At 50.2% G+C, this 23,355-nt stretch overlaps 1 protein-coding gene across 3 annotated transcripts in view; it reads left to right on the forward strand.

The window, feature by feature from the left end:
• The window catches only part of ache (acetylcholinesterase (Cartwright blood group)), a 33,570-nt gene extending 10,601 nt beyond the window's left edge, over positions 1-22,969 (forward strand). For 2 of the 3 annotated variants that reach the window (XM_033014620.1, XM_033014621.1), the window contains exons 2-4: positions 1,597-3,120; positions 6,034-6,200; positions 22,338-22,969. In XM_033014620.1, the coding sequence (XP_032870511.1) occupies positions 1,619-3,120; positions 6,034-6,200; positions 22,338-22,459 (1,791 nt within the window). In that variant the 5' untranslated portion in view covers positions 1,597-1,618 and the 3' untranslated portion in view covers positions 22,460-22,969. Of the gene's footprint in view, positions 1-1,596; positions 3,121-6,033; positions 6,201-8,063; positions 8,167-22,337 lie in introns of those variants that run through there. The other variant, XM_033014622.1, reaches the window with a different exon arrangement.
• Positions 22,970-23,355: the final 386 nt, after the last annotated feature.

Below are 23,355 nucleotides of genomic sequence, written 5' to 3' on the forward strand. Positions count from 1 at the left end.
CCTGCTCCAATCCCTCCCCACCTATGTCCCAGACACCTCACACGCTCTTCGTATCTTCAATGACTTCCGTTTTTCAGGCCCCCACTCCCTCTTCTTAACTATGGATGTCCAGTCACTCTACACCTCCATCCCCCACCAGGAGGATCTTAAAGCTCTCTGTTTCATCCTCGACCGCAGAACCAGCCAATTTCCATCCACCAATACTCTCCTCCGCCTAGCAGAGCTGGTCCTTACCCTCAACAACTTCTCCTTAGACTCCTCCCACTTCCTCCAGATCCAAGGCGTAGCTATGGGCACCCGCATGGGCCTGAGCTATGCCTGCCTCTTTGTAGGGTACGTCGAACAATCCCTGCTCCAGGCGTACACTGGCCCTATCCCCGAACTCTACCTCTGCTACATTGACGACTGCATTGGTGCTACCTGCTGCACCCATGCACAACTTACTGACTTCATCAACTTCATGACCAATTTCCATCCTGCACTCAAATTCACTTGGAAATGGGGAATAAGAATTACAAGACAACACAGAGGGAGGGAGATGGCTGTTTGTGAGAGAGCCCATTTGTCTAGCACTCCACACTCACAAGGTCATAAGGAATAGGAGTAGAATTAGGCCATTCGGTCCATCAAGTCTACTCTGCCATTCAATCATGGATGATCTATCTCTCTCTCCTAACCCCAATCTTCTGCCTTCTCCCCATAACCTCTGACACCCGTACTAATCAAGAATCCATCCATCTCAGCCTTAAAAATATCCATTGACTTGGACTCCGCAGCCGTCTGTGCCAAAGAATTCCACAGATTCACCACCCTCTGACTAAACGCATTTTTCCTCATCTCCTTCCTAAAAGAACGTCCTTTAATTCTGAGGCTGTGACCTCTAGTCCTAGACTCTCCCACTAGTGGAAACATCCTCTCCACGTCCACTCTATCCAGGCCTTTCACTATTCTGTACGTTTCAATGAGGTCCCCCCTCATTCTTCTAAACTCCAGCGAGTACAGGCCCTGTGCCGACAAACGCTCATCATAGGTTAACCCACTCATTCCTGGGATCATTCTTGTAAACCCACTCTGGACCCTCTCTAGAGCCAGCACATCCTTCCTCAGATATGGTGTCCAAAATTTGCTCACAATATTCCAACGCTGACCAGCGCCTTATAGAGCCTCAGCGTTACATCCCTGTTTTTGTATACAAGCCCTCTTGAAATTGAGTTTGCTTTCTTTATTACCGATTCGACTTGCAGATTAACTTTTTGGGAATCCTGCACCAGTTCCTTTGCGCCTCCGATTTCTGGATTCTCTCCCCCATTTAGGAAATAGTCTACGCCTTTATTCCTACTACCCTTTTTCAGACCTGTCTACGTTCCCCAGAAATGCTGCCTGACCCGCTGAGTTACTCCAGCACTTTGCGTTCGATGCAAGATTCCAGCACTTGCAATTCCTGTCTAGTAGGAAGTGTCTAGTCCTGTAGATACTTGCAGGGTCTACTGCTTCTAGCATTAGTTCAGATTTCCAACATCTACAACTTCCTGATTTTCAGGAATTGGGAACAGTTTTTTATTCCCTTGTGTCCTCAATTTTTGTCTTTCCTTCCAGTTCCAAAAGAGACGCGAAGGAAATGAATTTGCTCGTGGCCTCGGTGTTGGGGATCCTCCTGCCCTCCGTCACCCTGTGTCAGTCACAGCATCATCCCGAGCTCCAGGTTAGCACCAAGTCGGGAAAAGTCAAGGGTACAAGAATACCGGTGTTGTCCAGCCACGTCAGTGCTTTCCTGGGAATCCCATTTGCAGAACCTCCAGTTGGGAATTTGAGGTTCAAAAAACCTGAAGGCAAGAGGCCATGGTCGGGACTCTGGGACGCCTCTGCCTATCCCAAGAACTGCCAGCAGTACGTCGACAAGGAGTTCCCTGGGTTTCCCGGTTCCGAGATGTGGAATCCCAACAAGGAGATGAGTGAGGACTGTTTGTACCTCAACGTCTGGGTGCCTTCTCCAAAGCCAAAGAACGCCACGGTCATGGTCTGGTTCTACGGAGGCGGCTTCTACAGTGGAGCCTCCACCTTGGACGTCTACAATGGGAAGTATCTGGCCCACGTTGAGAAGGTGGTGGTGGTCTCCATGAACTACAGGGTGGGTGCGTTTGGTTTCCTCGCCCTGCACGGCAGTCAAGAGGCACCTGGGAACGTGGGCCTTCTGGACCAGAGGCTGGCTTTACAATGGGTGCAGGACAACATCCAATCCTTCGGCGGCGACCCAAAGATGGTGACCATTTTCGGCGAGAGTGCCGGCGGGGCCTCTGTCGGCATGCACCTGCTGTCCCCGGGGAGCAGGGACCTCTTCCACCGGGCCATTCTTCAGAGCGGCTCGCCAAATTGTCCATGGGCCACCGTCTCAGTGGCGGAAGGCCGTCGGAGGGCCGTCGAATTGGGAAGACTCCTCAACTGTAACATCAACAGCGACAGTGAGTTAATCCAGTGTCTTCGGGCAAAAGAGCCTCATGAGCTGATCGACAAGGAGTGGTCGGTGCTCCCCTACCACAGTGTCTTCCGGTTTTCCTTTGTTCCCATCATTGACGGGGAATTCTTCCCAGATTCCCTGGACGCCATGCTGGACTCGGGCAGCATCAAGAAAACTCAGGTCTTGTTGGGCGTCAACAAGGACGAAGGTTCGTACTTCCTTCTGTACGGAGCGCCGGGCTTCAGCAAGGACTCGGAGAGCATCATCTCGCGCGAAGACTTCACGGTCGGGGTCAAGCTCAGCGTGCCGCACGCCAGCGACCTGGGATTGGAAGCTGTGGCACTACAGTACACCGACTGGATGGACGAACACAACGGCATAAAGAACAGAGACGCGATGGATGACATTGTGGGCGACCACAACGTCATCTGCCCCTTGATGCGCTTTGCCAACAAGTATTCCGAGTTTGGTATCGGCATCTACATGTACTTCTTCGACCACCGGGCCTCCAACCTGGTGTGGCCGGAATGGATGGGAGTGATCCACGGCTATGAGATTGAGTTTGTCTTCGGCCTGCCCCTGGAGAAGAAACTCAACTACACGAAACAGGAGGAGATGCTGAGCAGGAAGATGATGCACTACTGGTCAACGTTTGCAAAAACCGGGTAAGCAGCCAACAAAAGCTACAGAAAGGTACACAAAATTGCTGGGGAAACTCAGCAGGTGCAGCAGCATCTATGGAGCGAAGGAAATAGGCGACGTTTCGGGCCGAAACCCTTCTTCAGACTGATGGGGGGTGGGGGGGAGGAACACATAATCCTCCGCCATTTCCGCCACCTCCAACGTGACCCCACCACTCGCCACATCTTCCCATCTCCCCCCATGTCTGCCTTCCGCAAAGACCGCTCCCTCCGCAACTCCCTCGTCAATTCTTCCCTTCCCTCCCGCACCACCCCCTCCCCGGGCACTTTCCGTTGCAACCGCAAGAAATGCAACACCTGTCCCTTCACCTCCTCCCTCGACTCCATTCAAGGTCCCAAGCAGTCGTTCCAGGTGCAACAAAGGTTCACCTGTATCTCCTCCAACCTCATCTACTGCATCCGCTGCTCTAGATGTCAGCTGATTTACATCGGTGAGACCAAGCGTAGGTTGGGCGATCGTTTCGCCGAACACCTCCGCTCAGTCCGCCTTAACCTACCTGACCTCCCGGTGGCTCAGCACTTCAACTCCCCCTCCCATTCCCAATCCGACCTCTCTGTCCTGGGTCTCCTCCATTGCCAGAGTGAGCAACAGCGGAAATTGGAGGAACAGCACCTCATATTCCGTCTGGGGACCTTGCGTCCTTATGGCATTAACATTGAATTCTCCCAATTTGGCTAGCCCTTGCTGTCTCCTCCCCTTCCTCAACCCTCTAGCTGTCTCCTCCCCCCCTCCCATCCGCCCGCCCTCGGGCTCCTCCTCCTCCTCCCCTTTTCCTTCTTTCTTCCCCCCCCCCCACCCCCCATCAGTCTGAAGAAGGGTTTCGGCCCGAAACGTCGCCTATTTCCTTCGCTCCATAGATGCTGCTGCACCCGCTGAGTTTCCCCAGCAATTTTGTGTACCTTCGATATTCCAGCATCTGCAGTTCCCTTTTGAACAAAAGCTACAGAAAGATAGGTGGAGAGGGGCAGGCAGGCAGGGAGTCTGCAGAGGGACTCGGACAGACAATAGACAATAGACAATTGACAATAGGTGCAGGAGTAGGCCATTTGGCCCTTCAATGTGATCATGGCTGATCATCCCCAATCAGTAACCCCGTTCCTGCCTTCTCCCCATATCCCCTGACTATGCTATTTTTAAGATCCCTATCTAGCTCTCTCTTGAAAGCATCCAGAGAACCGGCCTTCACCACTCTCTGAGGCAGAGAATTCCACAGACTCACCACGCTCTGTGAGAAAAAGTGTTTCCTCGTCTCCGTTCTAAATGGTTTACCCCTTATTCTTAAACTGTGTGTGTGGCCCCTGGTTCTGGACTCCCCCAACATCGGGAATATGTTTCCTGCCTCTAGCGTGTCCAAGCCCTTAACAATCTTATATGTTTCAATGAGATATCCTCGCATCCTTCTAAACTCCAGAGTGTACAAGCCCAGCTGTTCCATTCTCTCAGCATATGACAGTCCCGCCATACCGGGAATTAACCTGGTGAACCTACGCTGGGCTCCTTCAATAGCAAGAATGTTCTTCCTCAAATTAGGGGAGCAAAACTGCACACAATACTCCAGGTGTGGTCTCACTAGGGCCCTGTACAACTGCAGAAGGACCTCTTTGCTCCTATACTCGACTCCTTTTGTTATAAAGGCCAACATGCCATTCGCTTTCTTCACTGCCTGCTGTACCTGCATGCATGTTGGGAGAGTGTGCAAGGAAGTGACAAATGGAATACAGCACAGCAAAGTGTACAGCCATGCACTTTGGCAGAAGGAATAAATGTGGAGAGGATTCAGAAATCGGTGGCAAATGGACTTGAGAGTCCTCGTGCTGGATTCACAAAATGATGATCAGCCATGATCACATTGAATGGCAGTGCTGGCTCGAAGGGCCGAATGGCCTCCCCCTGCACCTATTGTCTATTGTCTATTGTTAATTTAGCAGGTTGAGTCGGTAATTAGTTTAGTTTAGTATTGTAGAACGGCAAATATAATGCTGGCACTCATTTCCAGAGGAGTAGAATAAAATAGTTCTTTTTTTTTCCTATGGATGTACGGAAACTTTATAATTAATTTTATATAAAGCACTTTGGTTTCAACGCGAGTTGATTTAAATGTGCTATATAAATCAAATTGACATACTTACTTACTATAAAAGCAAGGATGTAATGCTGATAAAGGGCTCAAAGTGCTGGAGTAACTCTGATGTTTCAGAAGGAACTGCAGATGCTGGAAAATCGAAGGTAGACAAAAATGCTGGAGAAACTCAGCGGGTGAGGCAGCATCTATGGAGCGAAGGAAATATGCGACGTTTCGGGTCGAGACCCTTCTTCAGACTTCAGTAACTCAGCTGGTCAGCCAGCATCTCTGGGGAACGTGGATAGGTGATGTTTCGTATCGAGACCCTTCAGACTGAAGAAGGGTCTCGACCCAAAACGTCACCAATCCATGTTCTCCAGAGATGTTGCCGGACCCGCTGAGTTACTCCAGCACTTTGCATTCCATGTTTCAATGAGATACCCGCTCATCCTTCTAAACATTCCATGCAAAGTTCCTTCATCTGCAGTTCCTTGAGTCTACTATTCCCAGCAATTTCCAATTTTAGCTCAGGTTGCCAACATCTCGCTGATGTTATAGATCCTTAGATGAGGGGGTGGGGGGCTCATTGGAACCTACTGAACAATGGAAGGCCTAGATAGAGTGGATGTGGAGAGGATGTTTCCACTTGAGGGAGAGTCTAGGACCAGAGGGCGCGGCCTGTGAATAAAAGGACGTACCTTTCAGATTGGAGATGAGGAGACATTTCTTTAGACAGTGGGTGGTGAATCAGTGGAATTTTTTGCTAAGTTCTACCCAACAGGAGTCTCACCCTAGATCTCTCTTCCCTCTGCAGGAACCCAAACGATCCCCATCCGCAGGAGAAAAGATGGCCTCCCTTCACCACCAGCGAGCAGAAGTTCATTGCCCTCAACACGGAGCCGGTCAAAATCTACACACGTCTCCGAGTGCAGATGTGTGTGTTCTGGAACCAGTTCCTCCCCAAGCTCCTCAATGCCACAGGTATGTGTTGCTTTCTCCGTGAACGAGTCCAGAACCAGGGGCCACACACACACGCAGTTTAAGAATAAGGGGTAAGCCATTTAGAACGGAGACGAGGAAACACTTCTTCACACAGAGAGTTGTGAGTCTGTGGAATTCTCTGCCTCAGAGGGCGGTGGAGGCCGGTTCTCTGGATACTTCCAAGAGAGAGCTCTTAAAGATAGCGGAGTCAGGGGATATGGGGAGAAGGCAGGAACGGGGTACTGATTGTGGATGACCAGCCATGATCACATTGAATGGCGGTGCTGGCTCGAAGGGCCGAATGGCCTCTACTCCTACACCTATTGTCTATTGTCTCTTGACGTTCTGATCCATGCCAAAACATCCATGTTTTGGTTTGATGGATGCCATCCACATGCTCCTTGTCTCCAGATCTTGCTAGACCAGTCATCGAACTACCCGGATCTATCCAAACAGTAGTGCCACTGCAACTGCAGTGCTCACACCTATGTTTGTGGCGTTAGGCTTGGAGGGTTGCTTTCATGGTTTATAGTCACGTGCACCAGGTACATTCTTTGCAGACAGCTCAGCAAGACTACCCCCGCACACAAGCACAATCACCCCGGTCAGCAAAGATCCTACAGTGGAGCAAGATAGTCCACTCGACGAAAAAGACATAGTACGGTCATGGGCAGATTCAGGGGTAATTTTCGGCCCCATTTCCGTAACCGGCTTCCAGTCTCCGCACCAAAGATCCCGTAGGATACTAGCGCGGAGACGGAAGCCGGTTACGGAAACATCCTTGTAAAAATGAAAGTTATTTGGGAAAGATCTTCTCATTTTCAGAATTTAATTTATTAACATGCTGGAGAAACTCAGCGCGTGAGGCAGCATCTATGGAGCGAAGGAAATAGGCGACATTTCAGGTCAAGACTGAAGAAGGGTCTCCTATTTCCTTCGCTCCATAGATGCTGAGTTCCTCCAACACTTTTGTCTACCTCCCTCTCCACTATTATGCTCGTGTCTAGGGGAGGACATGGAAGAGAGGCTGCTGTGGTGATTCCTTTCCCATAATGGACCAGATCAAAGTCATAGTCAGTCAAGGTGCAGTGATATGAATTTGCCAGCAGCAATACACTGAAAAAAAGAACACACAATGCACAATAAGATTTAACACAAACATCCACCACAGTATTCTTCACTGCGGTGGAAGGCAACAAAGTTCAGCCAGTCCTCCTCCCTTTGTTCACCCGTGGTCGGGACCATGAACCCTCCGTAGTCACCGCTACGGACAGCTCGATGTAGGCTGGGATCAAGGGTGGGCCAGTGGCACAGTGGGTAGAGCGGCTAACTCGCAGCTCCCGTCACCCACGTTCATTCCCGACCTCCGGCGCTGTCTGCGCAGAGTTTGCACGTGGGTTTCCCCCGGGTACAATTGTCCGATCTGTGTGCAGGGAAGTGATCGCGAACAACGCAGAACTATTGTGAACGGGAGTTAGATGGAGCTCTAGGGGCGGTGCAGGCTCGAAGGGCTGAATGGCCTCCTCCTGCACCTAGTTTCTATGTTTCTATGGGTGATCGATGGTCAGCGTGGACTCGGTGGGCCGAAGGGCCTGATTCCACGCAGTTCCTTGCAATCACTCACCACTGCATATTGTGTGGGCATCTTCACCATGTGGACTATCTATGCTGGTTCATCAGTGCCTGCTCTAGGGGCACTAGGGATGGGGAGTTGGCAATGAGTCGCCATCCGAAAACAGGCGAAGTGCTGCACAAATTAAGAAAAATGCATTCAAAGGAAGATCTACACTTGATTTTGAACAATCTTTCCATTTTAATTTGCCATTTTGAGTTAATTTAATCCTTGTTCCCTTTTTATTTTAGCTTGTGATGGAGAGCTTTCTAGCTACGGGACACCTAGTTGTAAGGGGAACGGTTTCTATGCTCTTTTATTTTCCATCCTCTACCTGTTTATTTATTGAACAAGAATAGCTTGGTTTGTCCCGTATTTGACTGCTAATACTCGGGTGAAGGGGACTGTCGGGTCGGACCCCGCCTCATGTGGTGCAGCCTATGGAGTGCAGCAGCAGCAACGCCTCGCCCGTGGCCCCGTCGGTCGGCTGTCCGACCTTCGGACCTTCGCTTACCTCCGACACCACCACCACCCCTCCTTCTCATGGCCGATCATCGGTTCATGAGTTAGACGGAGCGCCGGACTGTGCGTACAACAGAACACAAAGCCCAGCCGAGGAGTTTTGGCCCGGGCCACACGCAAAGCCCAGCGCCTGGGCCAAAACTCCTCAGCTGGCCCGCTGGGCTGGGCTATGTGTGCAGTCCAGCACCCGGGCCAACTCATTGTTCACCCAGTCAGTCAACGAATTGCCGTGGGGAATTTGTCCCGTATTTTGACCTTTTGTCCCTTATTTGGGAGTGAGAAAGTTGGCGACCCAACTCTAACCTCCCCCCCAACTTCTGGTCTGCAAACCCCCTGCCCTCATCAGGCTCCCAGTTACCCCCAAACTCCCCAACACTGCCCACCACCCAGCACTGAAATATCACCCCCAACTCCCCTCTCCCCTCCCAGCTACTCTCTGGAACATCACGCCCTGCAAAGGTCGGCACAGTGGCGCAGCGGGTAGAGCTGCTGCCTCACAGTTCGATCCCGACCACCGGCGCTGCCTGTACGGAGTTTGCACGTTCTCCCCGTGACCCGCGTGGGTTTTCTCTGGGTGCTCCGGTTTCCTCCCACTCTCCAAAGACGATGCAGGTTTGTAGGTTAATTGGCTTTGGTGTCATTGCAAATAATCCCTAGTGTGTGGAGGGTAGTACTAGCGTGCGGGGATCGCTGGGCGGCGTGGACTCGAAGGTTTCCGTGCTACACCTCTACACTGAACGTCCCTCGCTCTGAGAAACGTTGATGAAGCCATGCACCAGCCTTGTGCACGTCCCTGTCTAACGACAAACAGCCTGGCTCAACGGCCGCTGACTGCTCTGGTGGAAATTTGCTCCCACAAGCAACTAACTCACTGTCCCACCTCCAGTCCTGATTTCCTGCCCACCTTTATGAAGCACCACAGCATTCTTAAAAACATTATTGAATGATTTGACAAAATCAATCTCCTGTTGAGCAACCAGTTCAATATAACAATTTTTGAATATTTTATAAGCTGGCCCCAAACAGGCCCTCTAACTTCTAAACTATCTTTTAAAAGTTTATTTTTCAACAGTCGGCATTCTGAGTCATTAAGTGATTTCTTCTTGTGTTTCTATAATACATTCTGTGCTCTTTAACCTGAACCCACTCGGACTCTGGAGGCTGTTTCTCAGGTTGTTTGCTTCATAGTTTAACTCACCCCTATTTCTCTAAACCTGTGTGTGTCAATAACAATCTCATTCTGGCTTTACTGATTAAGAACTTGAATGTCTGTGGGTAAGTTCCCTCTCTAGCCACCCTCTGCACCAACACACGCCTGTTCAAGGGGCCAACTGGTACTTGTGAGTATGTATGTGGTCCATGTCATTGTCTATGTCTCTGGCACTTTCTCTGCCTCTCTCTCTCTCTCTCTCTCTCTCTCTCTCTCTCTCTCTCTGTCTCTTTCTCTCTATATTGGGATGACAGATGGCACAATGGGCTAAGTGTTCGGCTGGCAACCGGAAGGTGGCCGGTTCGAATCCCGCTTGGAGTGCATACTGTCGTTGTGTCCTTGGGCAAGACACTTCACCCACCTTTGCCTGTGTGTGAATGTGTGTGAATGTGTGTGAGTGATTGGTGGTGGTCGGAGAGGCCGTAGGCGCAGATTGGCAGCCACGCTTCCGTCAGTCTGCCCCAGGGCAGCTGTGGCTACAGAAGTAGCTTACCACCACCGAGTGTGACTGAGGAGTGAATGAATAATGCGATGTAAAGCGCCTTGAGTATTAGAAAGGCGCTATATAAATCCCATCCATTATTATTATTATTATTATCTCTCTGCCTCTCAATTCAATTCAATTTCAATTAAAAAAATTTATTGGCATGATAAAAAAACATTGTTATATTGCCAAAGTATAAAACATGACACACATGTTTAAAATGCATAAGTATAAATACAAGTATACAGTGCATGTCTCTCTCTCTGTGTCTCCCTCTGTCTCGCTCTCTCTCTCTGTCTCTCTCTGTCTCCACCTCCATCTATTTTTCTCCTCCTCCTACCACCTCATGCCTCCCTCTCTCTCACACTCTCCCTTCACCTTTCTACCACTCATCTTTATTTTCTTTCTTTCCCCACACATCCAAATTCACTGTGGAGTGAATCTGCTCCAGGCCCAAGGGCCAATTTGGACGATGGGATTCTTTCCTAACGTAGCTTGAATTTTCTGCAGGTTCCAGGTAAGAGCAGAAAGATGGGATTTAGAGAGTTATGTAAAAGGTTGATATCGAGGGTGCAGTTCGCAATCACCAACCCGATCTCACGATGGCCCAGCACTTCAACTCCCCCTCCCATTCTCAATCCAACTTTCTGTCCTGGGCCTCCTCCATTGCCAGAGTGAGTCCCACCGCAAATCGGAGGAGCAGCACCTCATATTTCCCTTGGGCAGTTTACACCCCAGCGGTATGAACATTGACTTCTCCAATTTCAGGTAGTCCCTGCTTTCTCCCTCTTTCCCCTCCCCTCCCCAGCTCCCCCACAGCCCACTGTCTCCGCCTCTTCCTTTCTTCTTCCCACCCCCCCACCCCCCACATCAGTCTGAAGAAGGGTCTCGACCCGAAACGTCGCCTATTCCTTCGCTCCATAGATGCTGCATCCCTCACCCGCTGAGTTACTCCAGCATTTTTGTCTGCCTCCACGGTTATGGTCAATGTTATTGCCTTCAGTTGAAGATAATCTCGAAGAACAAATTTGATTGGGCCAGGATCACAAGCAGGAACCAAAAAATTAGTTTTATTGGAATTGATTGAAAGATACTATCTAAATGGCGTCAAATTGGGAAAAGGGGAAGTACAACGGGATCTGGGGGTCCTTGTACATCAGTCTATGAAAGTAAGCATGCAGGTACAGCAGGCAGTGAAGAAAGCGAATGGCATGTTAGCCTTTATAACAAGAGGAATCGAATATAGGAGCAAAGAGGTCCTTCTGCAGTTGTACAGAGCCCTAGTGAGACCACACTTGGAGTATTGTGTGCAGTTTTGGTCCCCTAATTTGAGGAAGGACATTCTTGCTATTGAGGGAGTGCAGCGTAGGTTTACAAGGTTCATTCCCGGGATGGTGGGACTGTCATATGCTGAGAGAATGGAGCGGCTGGGCTTGTACACTCTGGAGAGTTTAGAAGGATGAGAGGGGATCTCGTTGAAACATATAAGATTGTTAAGGGTTTGGACACGCTAGAGGCAGGAAACATGTTCCCGATGTTGGGGGAGTCCAGAACCAGGGGCCACACACACACACAGTTTAAGAATAAGGAGTAAGCCATTTAGAACGGAGACGAGGAAACACTTTTTCACACAGAGAGTTGTGAGTCTGTGGAATTCTCTGCCTCAGAGGGCGGTGGAGGCCGGTTCTCTGGATACTTTCAAGAGAGAGCTAGATAGGGCTCTTAAAGATAGCGGAGTCAGGGGATATCGGGAGAAGGCAGGAACGGGGATGATCAGCCACGATCACATTGAATGGCGGTGCTGGCTTGAAGGGCCGAATGGCCTCTACTCCCTGCACCTATTGTCTACTGTCTATTGTTAAGCAGACAGAATGTTCCCGGGCAGAACTTGGATCGGTGGTTCCTAGGTGGTGACTTTCTCTCTCTCCACCAGGTGTGGCAGGAAAACAACAGCCAAGAACAACCAGCAATTAAATTAACAGCGCCCTATATACTGTGGCCCAGAACAATAAAATTCTAACTTGCTACAGGTTTTACTGGCACGTTAATGCAACCACACAACAGATAAATGTACAGTAACACAATGAATATAACTTTGGCCTAGATAACAAGACCAGAATGATATAAGATAGACACAAAAAGCTGGGGTAACTCATCGGGACAGGCAGCATCTCTGGAGAGAAGGAATAGGTGACGTTTCGGGTCGAGACCCTTCTTCAGAGTGAGAGTCGGGGGGAAAGGGAAACGAGAGATATAGGCGGTGATGTAGAGAGAGAGAAAGTGAACAAATGAAGGTACACTCTGGAGTTTAGAAGGATGAGAGGGGATCTCATTGAAACATATATGAGATTGTTAAGGGCTTGGACACGCTAGAGGCAGGAAACATGGTCCCGATGTTGGGGGAGTCCAGAACCAGGGGCCACACACACACACACACACAGTTTAAGAATAAGGAGTAAGCCATTTAGAACGGAGACGAGGAAACACTTTTTCTCACAGAGAGTGGTGAGTCTGTGGAATTCTCTGCCTCAGAGGGCGGTGGAGGCAGGTTCTATGGATGCTTTCAAGAGAGAGCTAGATAGGGCTCTTGAAGATCACGGAGTCAGGGGAGAAGGCAGGAACGGGGTACTGATTGTGGATGATCAGCCATGATCACATTGAATGGCGGTGCTGGCTCGAAGGGCCGAATGGCCTCTACTCCTGCACCTATTGTCTATTGTCTATTGTCTATTGACCTGCGTGGGTTTTCTCCGAGATCTTCAGTTTTTCCTCCCACACTCCAAAGACGTCCAGGTTTATAGATTAATTGGCTTGGTTTAATTGTAAATTGTCCCTAGTGGGTGTAGGATAGTGTTAGTGTGCGGGGTGATCACTGGTCGATGGGCCAAAGAGCCTGTTTCCGCGCTGTATCTCTAAACTAAACTAAACTTAGCTAAGCTTTGTCAGTGGTTACTCCGGCCTGTGGTAAATATGAATGTTGACAGCATATTCCTACATCCTACCTTTGCCTGTCCCTACCATTGATAGACACAAAATGCTGGGGTAACTCAGTGGGACAGGCAGCATCTCTGGATAGAAGGAATGGGTGATGTTTCGGGCCGAGACCCTTCTTCAGACTTGTGACACGAGCACACTATTCTCAACTCAGTCGCTGAATGGGATTACCAGACAGAAAACACAAGTACTGACTTCTGGGCTGTAACCATTCAAGTTGGAGAAAAGCATTCAGGATAATATTGAGAACCATCAGTCTAGGCACGAGGGGCACACATCAATATCGAAAGGATTTCATCGCCATACAGCCTACGCGCTCTCAAGCACCTCCTGTCCCATCTGCCCATTTGGTCTCATCAGCCAGCTAATAATAATAATAATGGATGGGATTTATATAGCACTTTTCTAATACTCAAGGTGCTTTACATCGCATTATTCATTCACTCCTCAGTCACACTCGGTGGTGGTAAGCTACTTCTGTAGCCACAGCTGCCCTGGGGCAGACTGACGGAAGCGTGGCTGCCAATCTGCGCCTACGGCCCCTCCGACCACCACCAATCACTCACACACATTCACACACAGGCAAAGGTGGGTGAAGTGTCTTGCCCAAGGACACAACGACAGTATGCACTCCAAGCGGGATTCGAACCGGCTACCTTCTGGTTGCCAGCCGAACACTTAGCCCATTGTGCCATCTGTCGTCCCAAGGAAGCTAAGAACCCACAACGGCGAGCGGTCGCAGTGGCGCAGCGGTAGAGTTGCTGCCTTACAGCGAATGCAGGGCCGGAGTCCCAGGTTCGATCCTGACTATGGGTGGTGGGTCTGTGCAGAGTTTGTACGTTCTCCCCGTGACCTGCGTGGATTTTCTCCGAGCATCGGCCTCCGCTTCTCTGGGAATTTCTCAGAGAATTGGCCTCCGAGATCTTCGGTTTCCTCCCACACTCCGAAGACGTGCAGGTCTGTAGGTTAATTGGCTTGGTAAATGTAAGAAATTGTCCCTAGTGGGTGCAGGATGGCGTTAGTGTGCGGGGATCGCTGGTCGGCGCGGACCCGGTGGGCCGGATGGCCCTGTTTCCGCGCTGTATCTCTAAACTAAACTAAACCTGAGTTGAAGCAAGTAGGAAGATAGAGTCTCCGAGGCGGAGTCTAGCTGTGTACAGCCTCTGTAACTCAGTGAGTATAGAAGTTGGGATGTAATGTTAAAATTGTACAAGGCATTGGTGAGGCCAATTCTGGAGTATGGTGTACAATTTTGGTCGCCTAATTATAGGAAGGATGTCAACAAAATAGAGAGAGTACAGAGGAGATTTACTAGAATGTTGCCTGGGTTTCAGCAACTAAGTTACAGAGAAAGGTTGAACAAGTTAGGGCTTTATTCTTTGGAGCGCAGAAGGTTAAGGGGGGGCTTGATAGAGGTTTTTTAAATGATGAGAGGGATAGACAGAGTTGACGTGGAAAAGCTTTTCCCATTGAGAGTAGGGAAGATTCAAACAAGGGGACATGACTTGAGAATTAAGGGACTGAAGTTTAGGGGTAACATGAGGGGGAACTTCTTTACTCAGAGAGTGGTAGCTGTGTGGAATGAGCTTCCAGTGAAGGTGATGGAGGCAGGTTCGTTTTTATCATTTAAAAATAAATTGGATAGTTATATGGACGGGAAAGGAATGGAGGGTTATGGTCTGAGCGCAGGTATATGGGACTAGGGGAGATTATGTGTTCGGCACGGACTAGAAGGGTCGAGATGGCCTGTTTCCGTGCTGTAATTGTTATATGGTTATATGGTAGTGAGGCTGAGGTGGTGGGTGAGGCTGACATCTTCTGCCTGGCCACATGGGCCACAGTGATCAGCCATCCCTTCAGGAGGACCACCATTGTCCAGGGTCAAGTTTCAAGGCCTTTCCCCATGTCCCCTCCACAACCTGCAGGAGTCACAAGAACAATGGGGGTGGGGGGGGGGGGGGGAATAAAGGAGGAGCCGGCAGGCAGTACTTTGTGACGTGGTGACTATTTGTATACATTGTGTATGCAAGCAAAGAACTTCATTGTGCCTTGTCCCAGGTGACAATAAAATATTCCATTCTATTCCATCCCACTCCACCTAACTGCCGGGGACATCCAGGCTAGGATGGCAGAAGGCCAAGGATGGGGGCTCACCCATCCAGAGATCTACACACTGATTATATGTCCGTCACCATGGAAGACTCCTGTTGTTTCCCACGTTGACCACGGACGGTGGGATGGACAGGTCGTGTTTTGCACAGAGCTGCTGTCGGGAGAGACTGTGTGTGTATCGACAGAGGGGTCCGAAATGCACATTGATGTTCTCTAACCATCCTTGCAACGCATCTAGAGTGACTGAACGCTGACACATTGTGGGCTGGGGGGTTGTTTCTCTCACCCATTCCCTCTGACACTTCTCTCAGCTGTGTTTTTCCCCCTCTTTGATTTATTGGGACTATCCCATAGTATAAGAAACAGTTGGACAGGTACATGATGGATAGGACAGGTTTGGAGGGTTATGGACCAAGTGGGACTGGGGTAGCTGGGACATGTTGGCCGGTGTGGGCAAGTTGGGCCGAAGGGCCTGTTTCCACACTGTATCACTCTATGACTAGTGTAGCTGGGACATGTTGGCCAGTGTGGGCAAGTTGGGCTGAAGGGCCTGTTTCCACACTGTATCACTCTATGACTAGTGTAGCTGGGACATGTTGGCCAGTATGGGCAAGTTGGGCCGAAGGGCCTGTTTCCACACTGTATCTCTCTATGACTAGTGTAGCCGGGACATGTTGGCCGGTGTGGGCGAGTTGGGCCGAAGGGCCTGTTTCCACACTGTATCACTCTATGACTAGTGTAGCCGGGACATGTTGGCCAGTGTGGGCAAGTTGGGCCGAAGGGCCTGTTTCCACACTGTATCTCTCCTGTTAATTCATTTTGTTTTTCTTACTCCTTCCGTTATTTTACTTTGATTTTCCTGCTTGCCATGCTTCCGCATGTATCCATGTTTCTTTCTTTCCCTCTTGCCTAATCCCTATTTCATTTTCTCTCCGGCTTCATCTTCTCCCTTGTCCGTTTCCCCAATTTTTGTGCAGTCATCTATTTTGTCTCTCCGGCAACCTCCCGATATCAACACACAATTCCCTCTCCAAGGTAGACAAAAATGCTGGAGAAACTCAGCGGGTGAGGCAGCATCTATGCGAAGGAAATAGGCGACGTTTCGGGTCGAGACCCTTCTTCAGACTGATGTGGGGTGGGGGGGAAGAAAGGAAGAGGCGGAGAGAGTGGGCTGTGGGGGAGCTGGGAAGGGGAGGGGAAAGAGGGAGAAAGCAGGGACTACCTGAAAATGTTCCAGCATTTGTGTCCTATTTCCTTCGCTCCATAGATGCTGCCTCACCCGCTGAGTTCCTCCAGCATTTTTGTCTACCTTCGATTTTCCAGCATCTGCAGTTCCTTCTTAAACATTTTCTTTCTCCATATTGTTATTTTAATTTCATTATGATTTGTAATTTTCATTGTGTTGTGGTGCTTTGGTAAATTATGGCTGTTCATTTTTTTGCATGTAAAACCCACACCTGATTTTCTGTTCCAAAATTTAATGTTTCTCGTGTTCTTTACATCCTGCATGTGTGACGATGTCAATAAAAATATCTCTGGTCAGAATGTTTTTAAATGTTTTGTGTGCGCTGTTTAAAAGTAGTTTACAGGCTCGTGTCGTGATATACACAGCGGCTGCAGTCCAAGCTGTTTCACTGTGCAGTTGTACAGGGCTCTGGTGAGACCACATCTGGAGTATTGCGTACAGTTTTGGTCTCCTAATTTGAGGAAGGACATCCTTGTGATTGAGGCAGTGCAGCGTAGGTTCACCAGATTGATCCCTGGGATGGCGGGACTGTCGTATGAGGAATGATTGAAAACACTAGGCTTGTATTCACGGGAGTTTAGAAGGATGAGGGGGATCTTATAGAAACATATCAAATTATAAAAGGACTGGGCAAGCTAGATGCAGGAAAAATGTTCCCAATGAGGGGCGAGTCCAGAACCAGTGGCCACAGCCTCAGAATTAAGGGGAGGTCATTTAAGACTGAGGTAAGAAAAAACCTTTTCACCCGGAGAGTTGTGAATTTGTGGAATTCCCTGCCCCAGAGGGCAGTGGAGGCCAAGTCACTGGATGGATTTAAGAGAGAGTTAGATAGAGCTCTAGGGGCTAGTGGAATCAAGGGATATGGGGAGAAGGCAGGCACGGGTTATTGATAGGAGCCATGATCACAATGAATGGCGGTGCTGGCTCGAAGGGCCGAATGGCCTCCTCCTGCACCTATTTTCTATGTTTCACTGTGTTACACTTAGGGTCGCCAACTGTCCCGTATTAGCCGGGACATCCCGTGTATTGGGCTAAATTGGTTTGTCCCGTATGGGACCGCCCTTGTCCCGTATTTGACCGCTACTACTCGGGTCGAGGGGACTGTCGGGTCGGAGCGCCGCGTCCGGCCCCGCCTCACCCGTCCCCACGTAGTGCAGCCCGTGGAGTGCAGCAGCAGCAGCAGCAGCGCCTTGCCCGATCATCGGTTCATGAGTTGGACGGGGCGCCGGACTGTGCGCGCGGCCCCCGGGCCAAAACTCCTCAGCAGGCCCGCCGGCTGGGCTTTCTGTGCAGTCCAATAGGCAATAGGTGCAGGAGTAGGCAAATTTGGCCCTTCGAGCCAGCACCGCCATTCAATGTGATCACGGCTGATCATCCCCAATCAGTACCCCGTTCCTGCCTTCTCCCCATATCCCCTGACTCCGCTATTTTTAAGAGCCCTATCTAGCTCTCTCTTGAAAGCATCCAGAGAACCGGCCTCCACAGAATTCCTCAGACTCCATCACCCGGGGCCAACTCATCATTCACCCAGCCATGGCCGAGTCGGTCAACGAATTGCCGTGGGGAATCTGTCCCGTACTTTGACCTTTTGTCCCTTATTTGGGAGTGAGAAAGTTGGCGACCCAAGTTACACCGGAAGTTAGAGGCTTGGCTTTCAGAGATTTTACTCCATTTTGTCACATGGTCAGGTGACCTGTTGCCATTCCACAAGGGGACCATTCAATGATGGCTGATCTATCTCTCCCTCCTAACCCCAATCTCCTGCCTTCTCCCCATAACCCCTGACACCCGTACTAATCAATGCCTTATCATCTATGCCTTAAAAACATCCACTGACTTGTGGCCTCCACAGCCTTCTGTGGCAACGAATTCCACAGATTCACCACCCTCTGACTGAAGGAATTCCTCCTCAAAATACCAAGCAAGATACCAAACCTCTGGCCTGCTCTTGTAGAATAATATCCAGAATATTGAATCTCAGCAATGGTAATGCCATCACATGCCAAGGGTCGGTGGTCAGTCTCTCTCTTGTTAGTACTTCCGATCCCAAATGATACCCTGAACCTTAATGAAGTCCACATCTAACTGCGCGCGGGCACAAGAGGCACATCTGCTGAGAAACTGTGAGATTAATACCATACGATAGAACTTTATTTATCCCGGGAGGGAGGAATTGATCCAGCAACACAGACATAAAACACAAGATACATACAACATGGATTTAAAGTGACCAGTGGAAAGTATTGGGGATGTGGGGGTGGGGGGGGAGTCAGTCAACCACACACAGTAGCGGACTGGGTCTAAAAATATTGGTTGCCAGGAGACAAAGGGGGCCCACTTCATCAGGGGCCCACTTGATATGGGGGGCCCACTTCATCAGGGGCCCACTTGATATGGGGGGCCCACTTCATCAGGGGCCCACTTGATATAGGGGGCCCACTTCATCAGGGGCCCACTTGATATAGGGGGCCCACTTCATCAGGGGCCCACTTGATATAGGGGGCCCACTTCATCAGGGGCCCACTTGATATGGGGGCCCCACTTCATCAGGGGCCCACTTGATATGGGGGGCCCACTTCATCAGGGGCCCACTTGATATGATGGGCCCACTTCATCAGGGGCCCACTTGATATGGGGGGCCCACTTCATCAGGGGCCCACTTGATATGGGGGGCCCACTTCATCAGGGGCCCACTTGATATAGGGGGCCCACTTCATCAGGGGCCCACTTGATATGGGGGGCCCACTTCATCAGGGGCCCACTTGATATAGGGGGCCCACTTCATCAGGGGCCCACTTGATATAGGGGGCCCACTTCATCAGGGGCCCACTTGATATGGGGGGCCCACTTCATCAGGGGCCCACTTCATCAGGGGCCCACTTGATATGGGGGGCCCACTTCATCAGGGGCCCACTTGCCATCGGGCAAGCTGACACCCTGGCCAGTCCGCCACTGACCACACGTCAGAAGGGGGTGGAGTTGTACTGTTCGATAGCCACAGGGAAGAAGGTTCACCTGTGGCGTTTCTAACAGTGTAAATGTGGAAGGAGCGAAGGCCATTAGACGATTGCTGGTCCCCGGACATTCCTGCATTGACGTCTGGCACCGCGATAATTCACCTCCAACAACCACCTTGTGTGAGGTCTGGCCTCAGCCAGTAAGATCAACACCTTAAAGTCACACTCAGTGAAGTGCTCCCTTGTTGCACAGGTCTCCGACTTCCCTCTGGAGTTCAGCTCCCTTTTTGATATCAAAAATATATTAATTCATCACGATTTCAATACAAAACGGTGGTGACACATCCACCACCATAGTACAAAATCACCACATTATCTACAATGATCAACAACTATGTTACAATCCTGACAAAGATACTAAATATAACTGCTATTGCAATGTCTATATAGTACTATAGCAACCCTAACTACATAATAATAATAATAATAATAATGGATGGGATTTATATAGCGCCTTTCTAATACTCAAGGCGCTTTACATCGCATTATTCATTCACTCCTCAGTCACACTCGGTGGTGGTAAGCTACTTCTGTAGCCACAGCTGCCCTGGGGCAGACTGACGGAAGCGTGGCTGCCAATCTGCGCCTACGGCCCCTCCGACCACCACCAATCACTCACACACATTCACACACATTCACACACAGGCAAAGGTGGGTGAAGTGTCTTGCCCAAGGACACAACGACAGTATGCACTCCAAGCGGGATTCGAACCGGCTACCTTCCGGTTGCCAGCCGAACACTTAGCCCATTGTGCCATCTGTCGTCCCATATAACATATAACAATGTCTCTCTCTAACACCACCCGGGTGTGGACATAACCCCAGCAAAGGGGCAAGCATCCTGCTCGGAAAAAGCCTTCTTGTTCCCGATGTTGGGGGAGTCCAGAACCAGGGGCCACACACACAGCTTAAGAATAAGGGGTAAGCTATTTAGAACAGAGACGAGGAAACACTTTTTCACACAGAGAGAGTTGTGAGTCTGTGGAATTCTCTGCCTCAGAAGGCGGTGGAGGCCGGTTCTCTGGATGCTTTCAAGAGAGAGTTAGATAGGGCTCATAAAGATAGCGGAGTCAGGGGATATGGGGAGAAGGCAGGAACGGGAGGGGTGCTGATTGGGGATGATCAGCCATGATCACATTGAATGGCGGTGCTGGCTCGAAGGGCCGAATGGCCTACTCCTGCACCTATTGTCTATTGTCTTCTGCCTGGGGCCGTGACTGACGGATGGCCAGCTTGGCCAGGCCTAGGAGCAAACCAACCAGGACAACTTCGACCCTGCCCACTCCCTAAATCCCTTCGCCAGCCCTTCAGTCACTGACAGCAAATCTGTTCCTGCCCCTAAGGGCAAGGGGTGGAATGACAGTGCTCCTTGCCCTCCGGACACTGGCCAAAGGGGACCCTTGGCTGGTCCCTATGGACTTCAACTCCTTGGTCTGCCTGGTCCAAGACTAAGACATCTGGAGACAAATGTTCCTGGCAAAACCCTAAACCAGTGAGCAAGTTATTAATGAGTAGGTGCCACAGGGAGACTGTTTCCCTAACTTTGACGATCAGACTGAGTAATGTGACTGACTTGAAATTAGTTGAAGATAAGACACAAAATGCTGGAGTAACTCAGCAGGACAGGCAGCATCATCTCTGGAGAGAAGGAATGGGTGACATTTCGGGTCGAGACCCTTCAAGGGAGGGGGAGATCCATAGATAAGGAAGTGTAAGGTGTGAAAACGGGACAAAGTGGATGGAGATCAAGGCAAATGTAAAATAGATCATCGTAAGCTGGGAGAAGTGGACAACAAGTCGGGCACACAGTCGGACTGGGGGGAGAACTGGGAAGGGGGAGGGGATGGAGAGAGAGGGAAAGCAAGGCTTACTTGAAGTTAGAGAAGTCAATGTTCATACCACTGGGGTGTAAGCTGCCCAATTAGTAATTACCTAATTAGTAATTAGCTGGACTGGATTCTTTTTGTGAATAGGACATATCTGGGAGGTTTTCCCCCATGTGTCAGAAGGAACTGCAGAGGCTGGTTTAAAATGAAGATAGACACAAAAAGCTAGAGTAACTCAGCGGGTCAGACGGCATCTCAGGTGAAAGAGATCCTTCTTCAGATGAAAGGTCTCGATCCGAAACGTCACCTATTCCTTTTCTCCAGAGATGCCGTCTGACCCGCTGAGTTACCCCAGCTTTTTGTGTCTACTGTAGGTTTTCCCCATGGTCTGGTGGCAAGAGGTGCTGGAACTGTTCCAAGATAGCGGAGTCAGGGGATAGGGGGAGAAGGCAGGAACGGGGTACTGATTGGGGATGATCAGCCATGATCACATTGAATGGCGGTGCTGGCTCGAAGGGCCAAATGGCCTCCTCCTGCACCTGTTGTCTATTGTCTATTAAGAACAGCTTAGCCGCAGACAATAGCTGTAGATTAGTGTCATTCGTGCTATTGGTCTGCCCACAGGCTTATTAGAGAGCTCTCTCTCTGTGTATGCATGTGGAGATGAAAGCACCTTGTGTTTCATAGAAACAGAAAATAGGTGCAGGAGTAGGCCATTCGCCATTGAATATGGTCATGGCTGATCATCCAACTCAGTATCCTGTACCTGCCTTCTCTCCATACCCCCTGATCCCTTTAGCCACAAGGGCCACATCTAACTCCCTCTTAAATATAGCCAATGAACTGTGGCCTCAACTACTTTCTGTGGCAGAGAATTCCACAGATTCTGTGTGAAAAATAATTATCTCATCTCGGTCCTAAAAGACTTCCCCCTTATCCTTAAACTGTGACCCCTTGTTCTGGACCTCTACAGAGTTGCTAATAAAAGACTATGGATTCTACTCACTGCGTGCGAGTCTGATCAATTCCTACAGAAGCTGCAAGGATCCTGTTTGTATTCTTTTTGTGGCCCCCTTGCCCTCTTCGCTACTTACCTTCCAACCTTCCCTTCCAGAGACCATCGACGAGGCAGAACACCAGTGGAAGATGGAGTTCCACCGGTGGAGCTCCTACATGATGCACTGGAAGAATCAGTTTGACCACTACAGCAGGCAAGAGCGCTGTGCTGAGCTGTGAGCCACGCCAACGGTTCGCCCCGTGAGGCAGAGAGTAGAGTCCGGCGTTGACCAGGCGCCAGTCTCGTTCCTGGCGACACTGCATGGCCACCAAACTTTGCCTTTGAGAATGCCTCCGATGCACCGACCCATCTCTCCCCCGCCCCCAGCTCTACGTGTTCCTCTCGAGCGATCCCACCAACATTCGGCGGTCTTCCGCCTTTTCCACTGGCTTTCCGCTGCTCTTCTGTCCAATCCACTGGCCCTCTCCTCACCCCACACACACACTCTCTCCCTACTGCCCCCTCAGTCCAATTCTCTCTCCCCGCCCAACACAAACCCTCCGCCACCATCCTCTTGCTAGCCACCTCCATCTACTCTTCTTGCCCCATGCCCTCTCCCGCCACTACTAATGTCCCCTTCCTAGGCAGTAAAAGGAAGACGTTTTTATTGGCCAAGTATTCACATACAAGGAATTTGCCTTGGCGCTCCGCCCGCAAGTGACAACATGACATACAGTGACAGTCAGGAATGACACATAAAACATCAAGCACCAAAATGCTGGAGTAATTCAGCGGGTGAGGCAGCATCTCTGGAGAGAAGGAATGGGCGACGTTTCGGGTCAAGACACTAATGCCCCTGTCCCACTTAGGAAACCTGAACGCAAACCTCTGGAGACTTTGCGCCCAACCCAAGGTTTCCGTGCGGTTCCCGGAGGTTTTTGTCAGCCTCCCACTACCTGCTCCCACTACCTGCAACCTCCGGGAACCACATTGAAACCTTGAGTGGGGCGCAAAGTCTCCAGAGGTTTCCGTTCAGGTTTCCTAAGTGGGACAGGGTTTCGACCCGAAACGTCGCCCATTCCTTCACTCCAGAGATGCTGCCTCATCCGCTGAGTTACTCCAGCGGCGCTCCAAC

This window comes from Amblyraja radiata, chromosome 43 (genome assembly GCF_010909765.2).
Source record: "Amblyraja radiata isolate CabotCenter1 chromosome 43, sAmbRad1.1.pri, whole genome shotgun sequence".
In the NCBI taxonomy this organism is placed as follows: Eukaryota; Metazoa; Chordata; class Chondrichthyes; order Rajiformes; family Rajidae; genus Amblyraja; species Amblyraja radiata.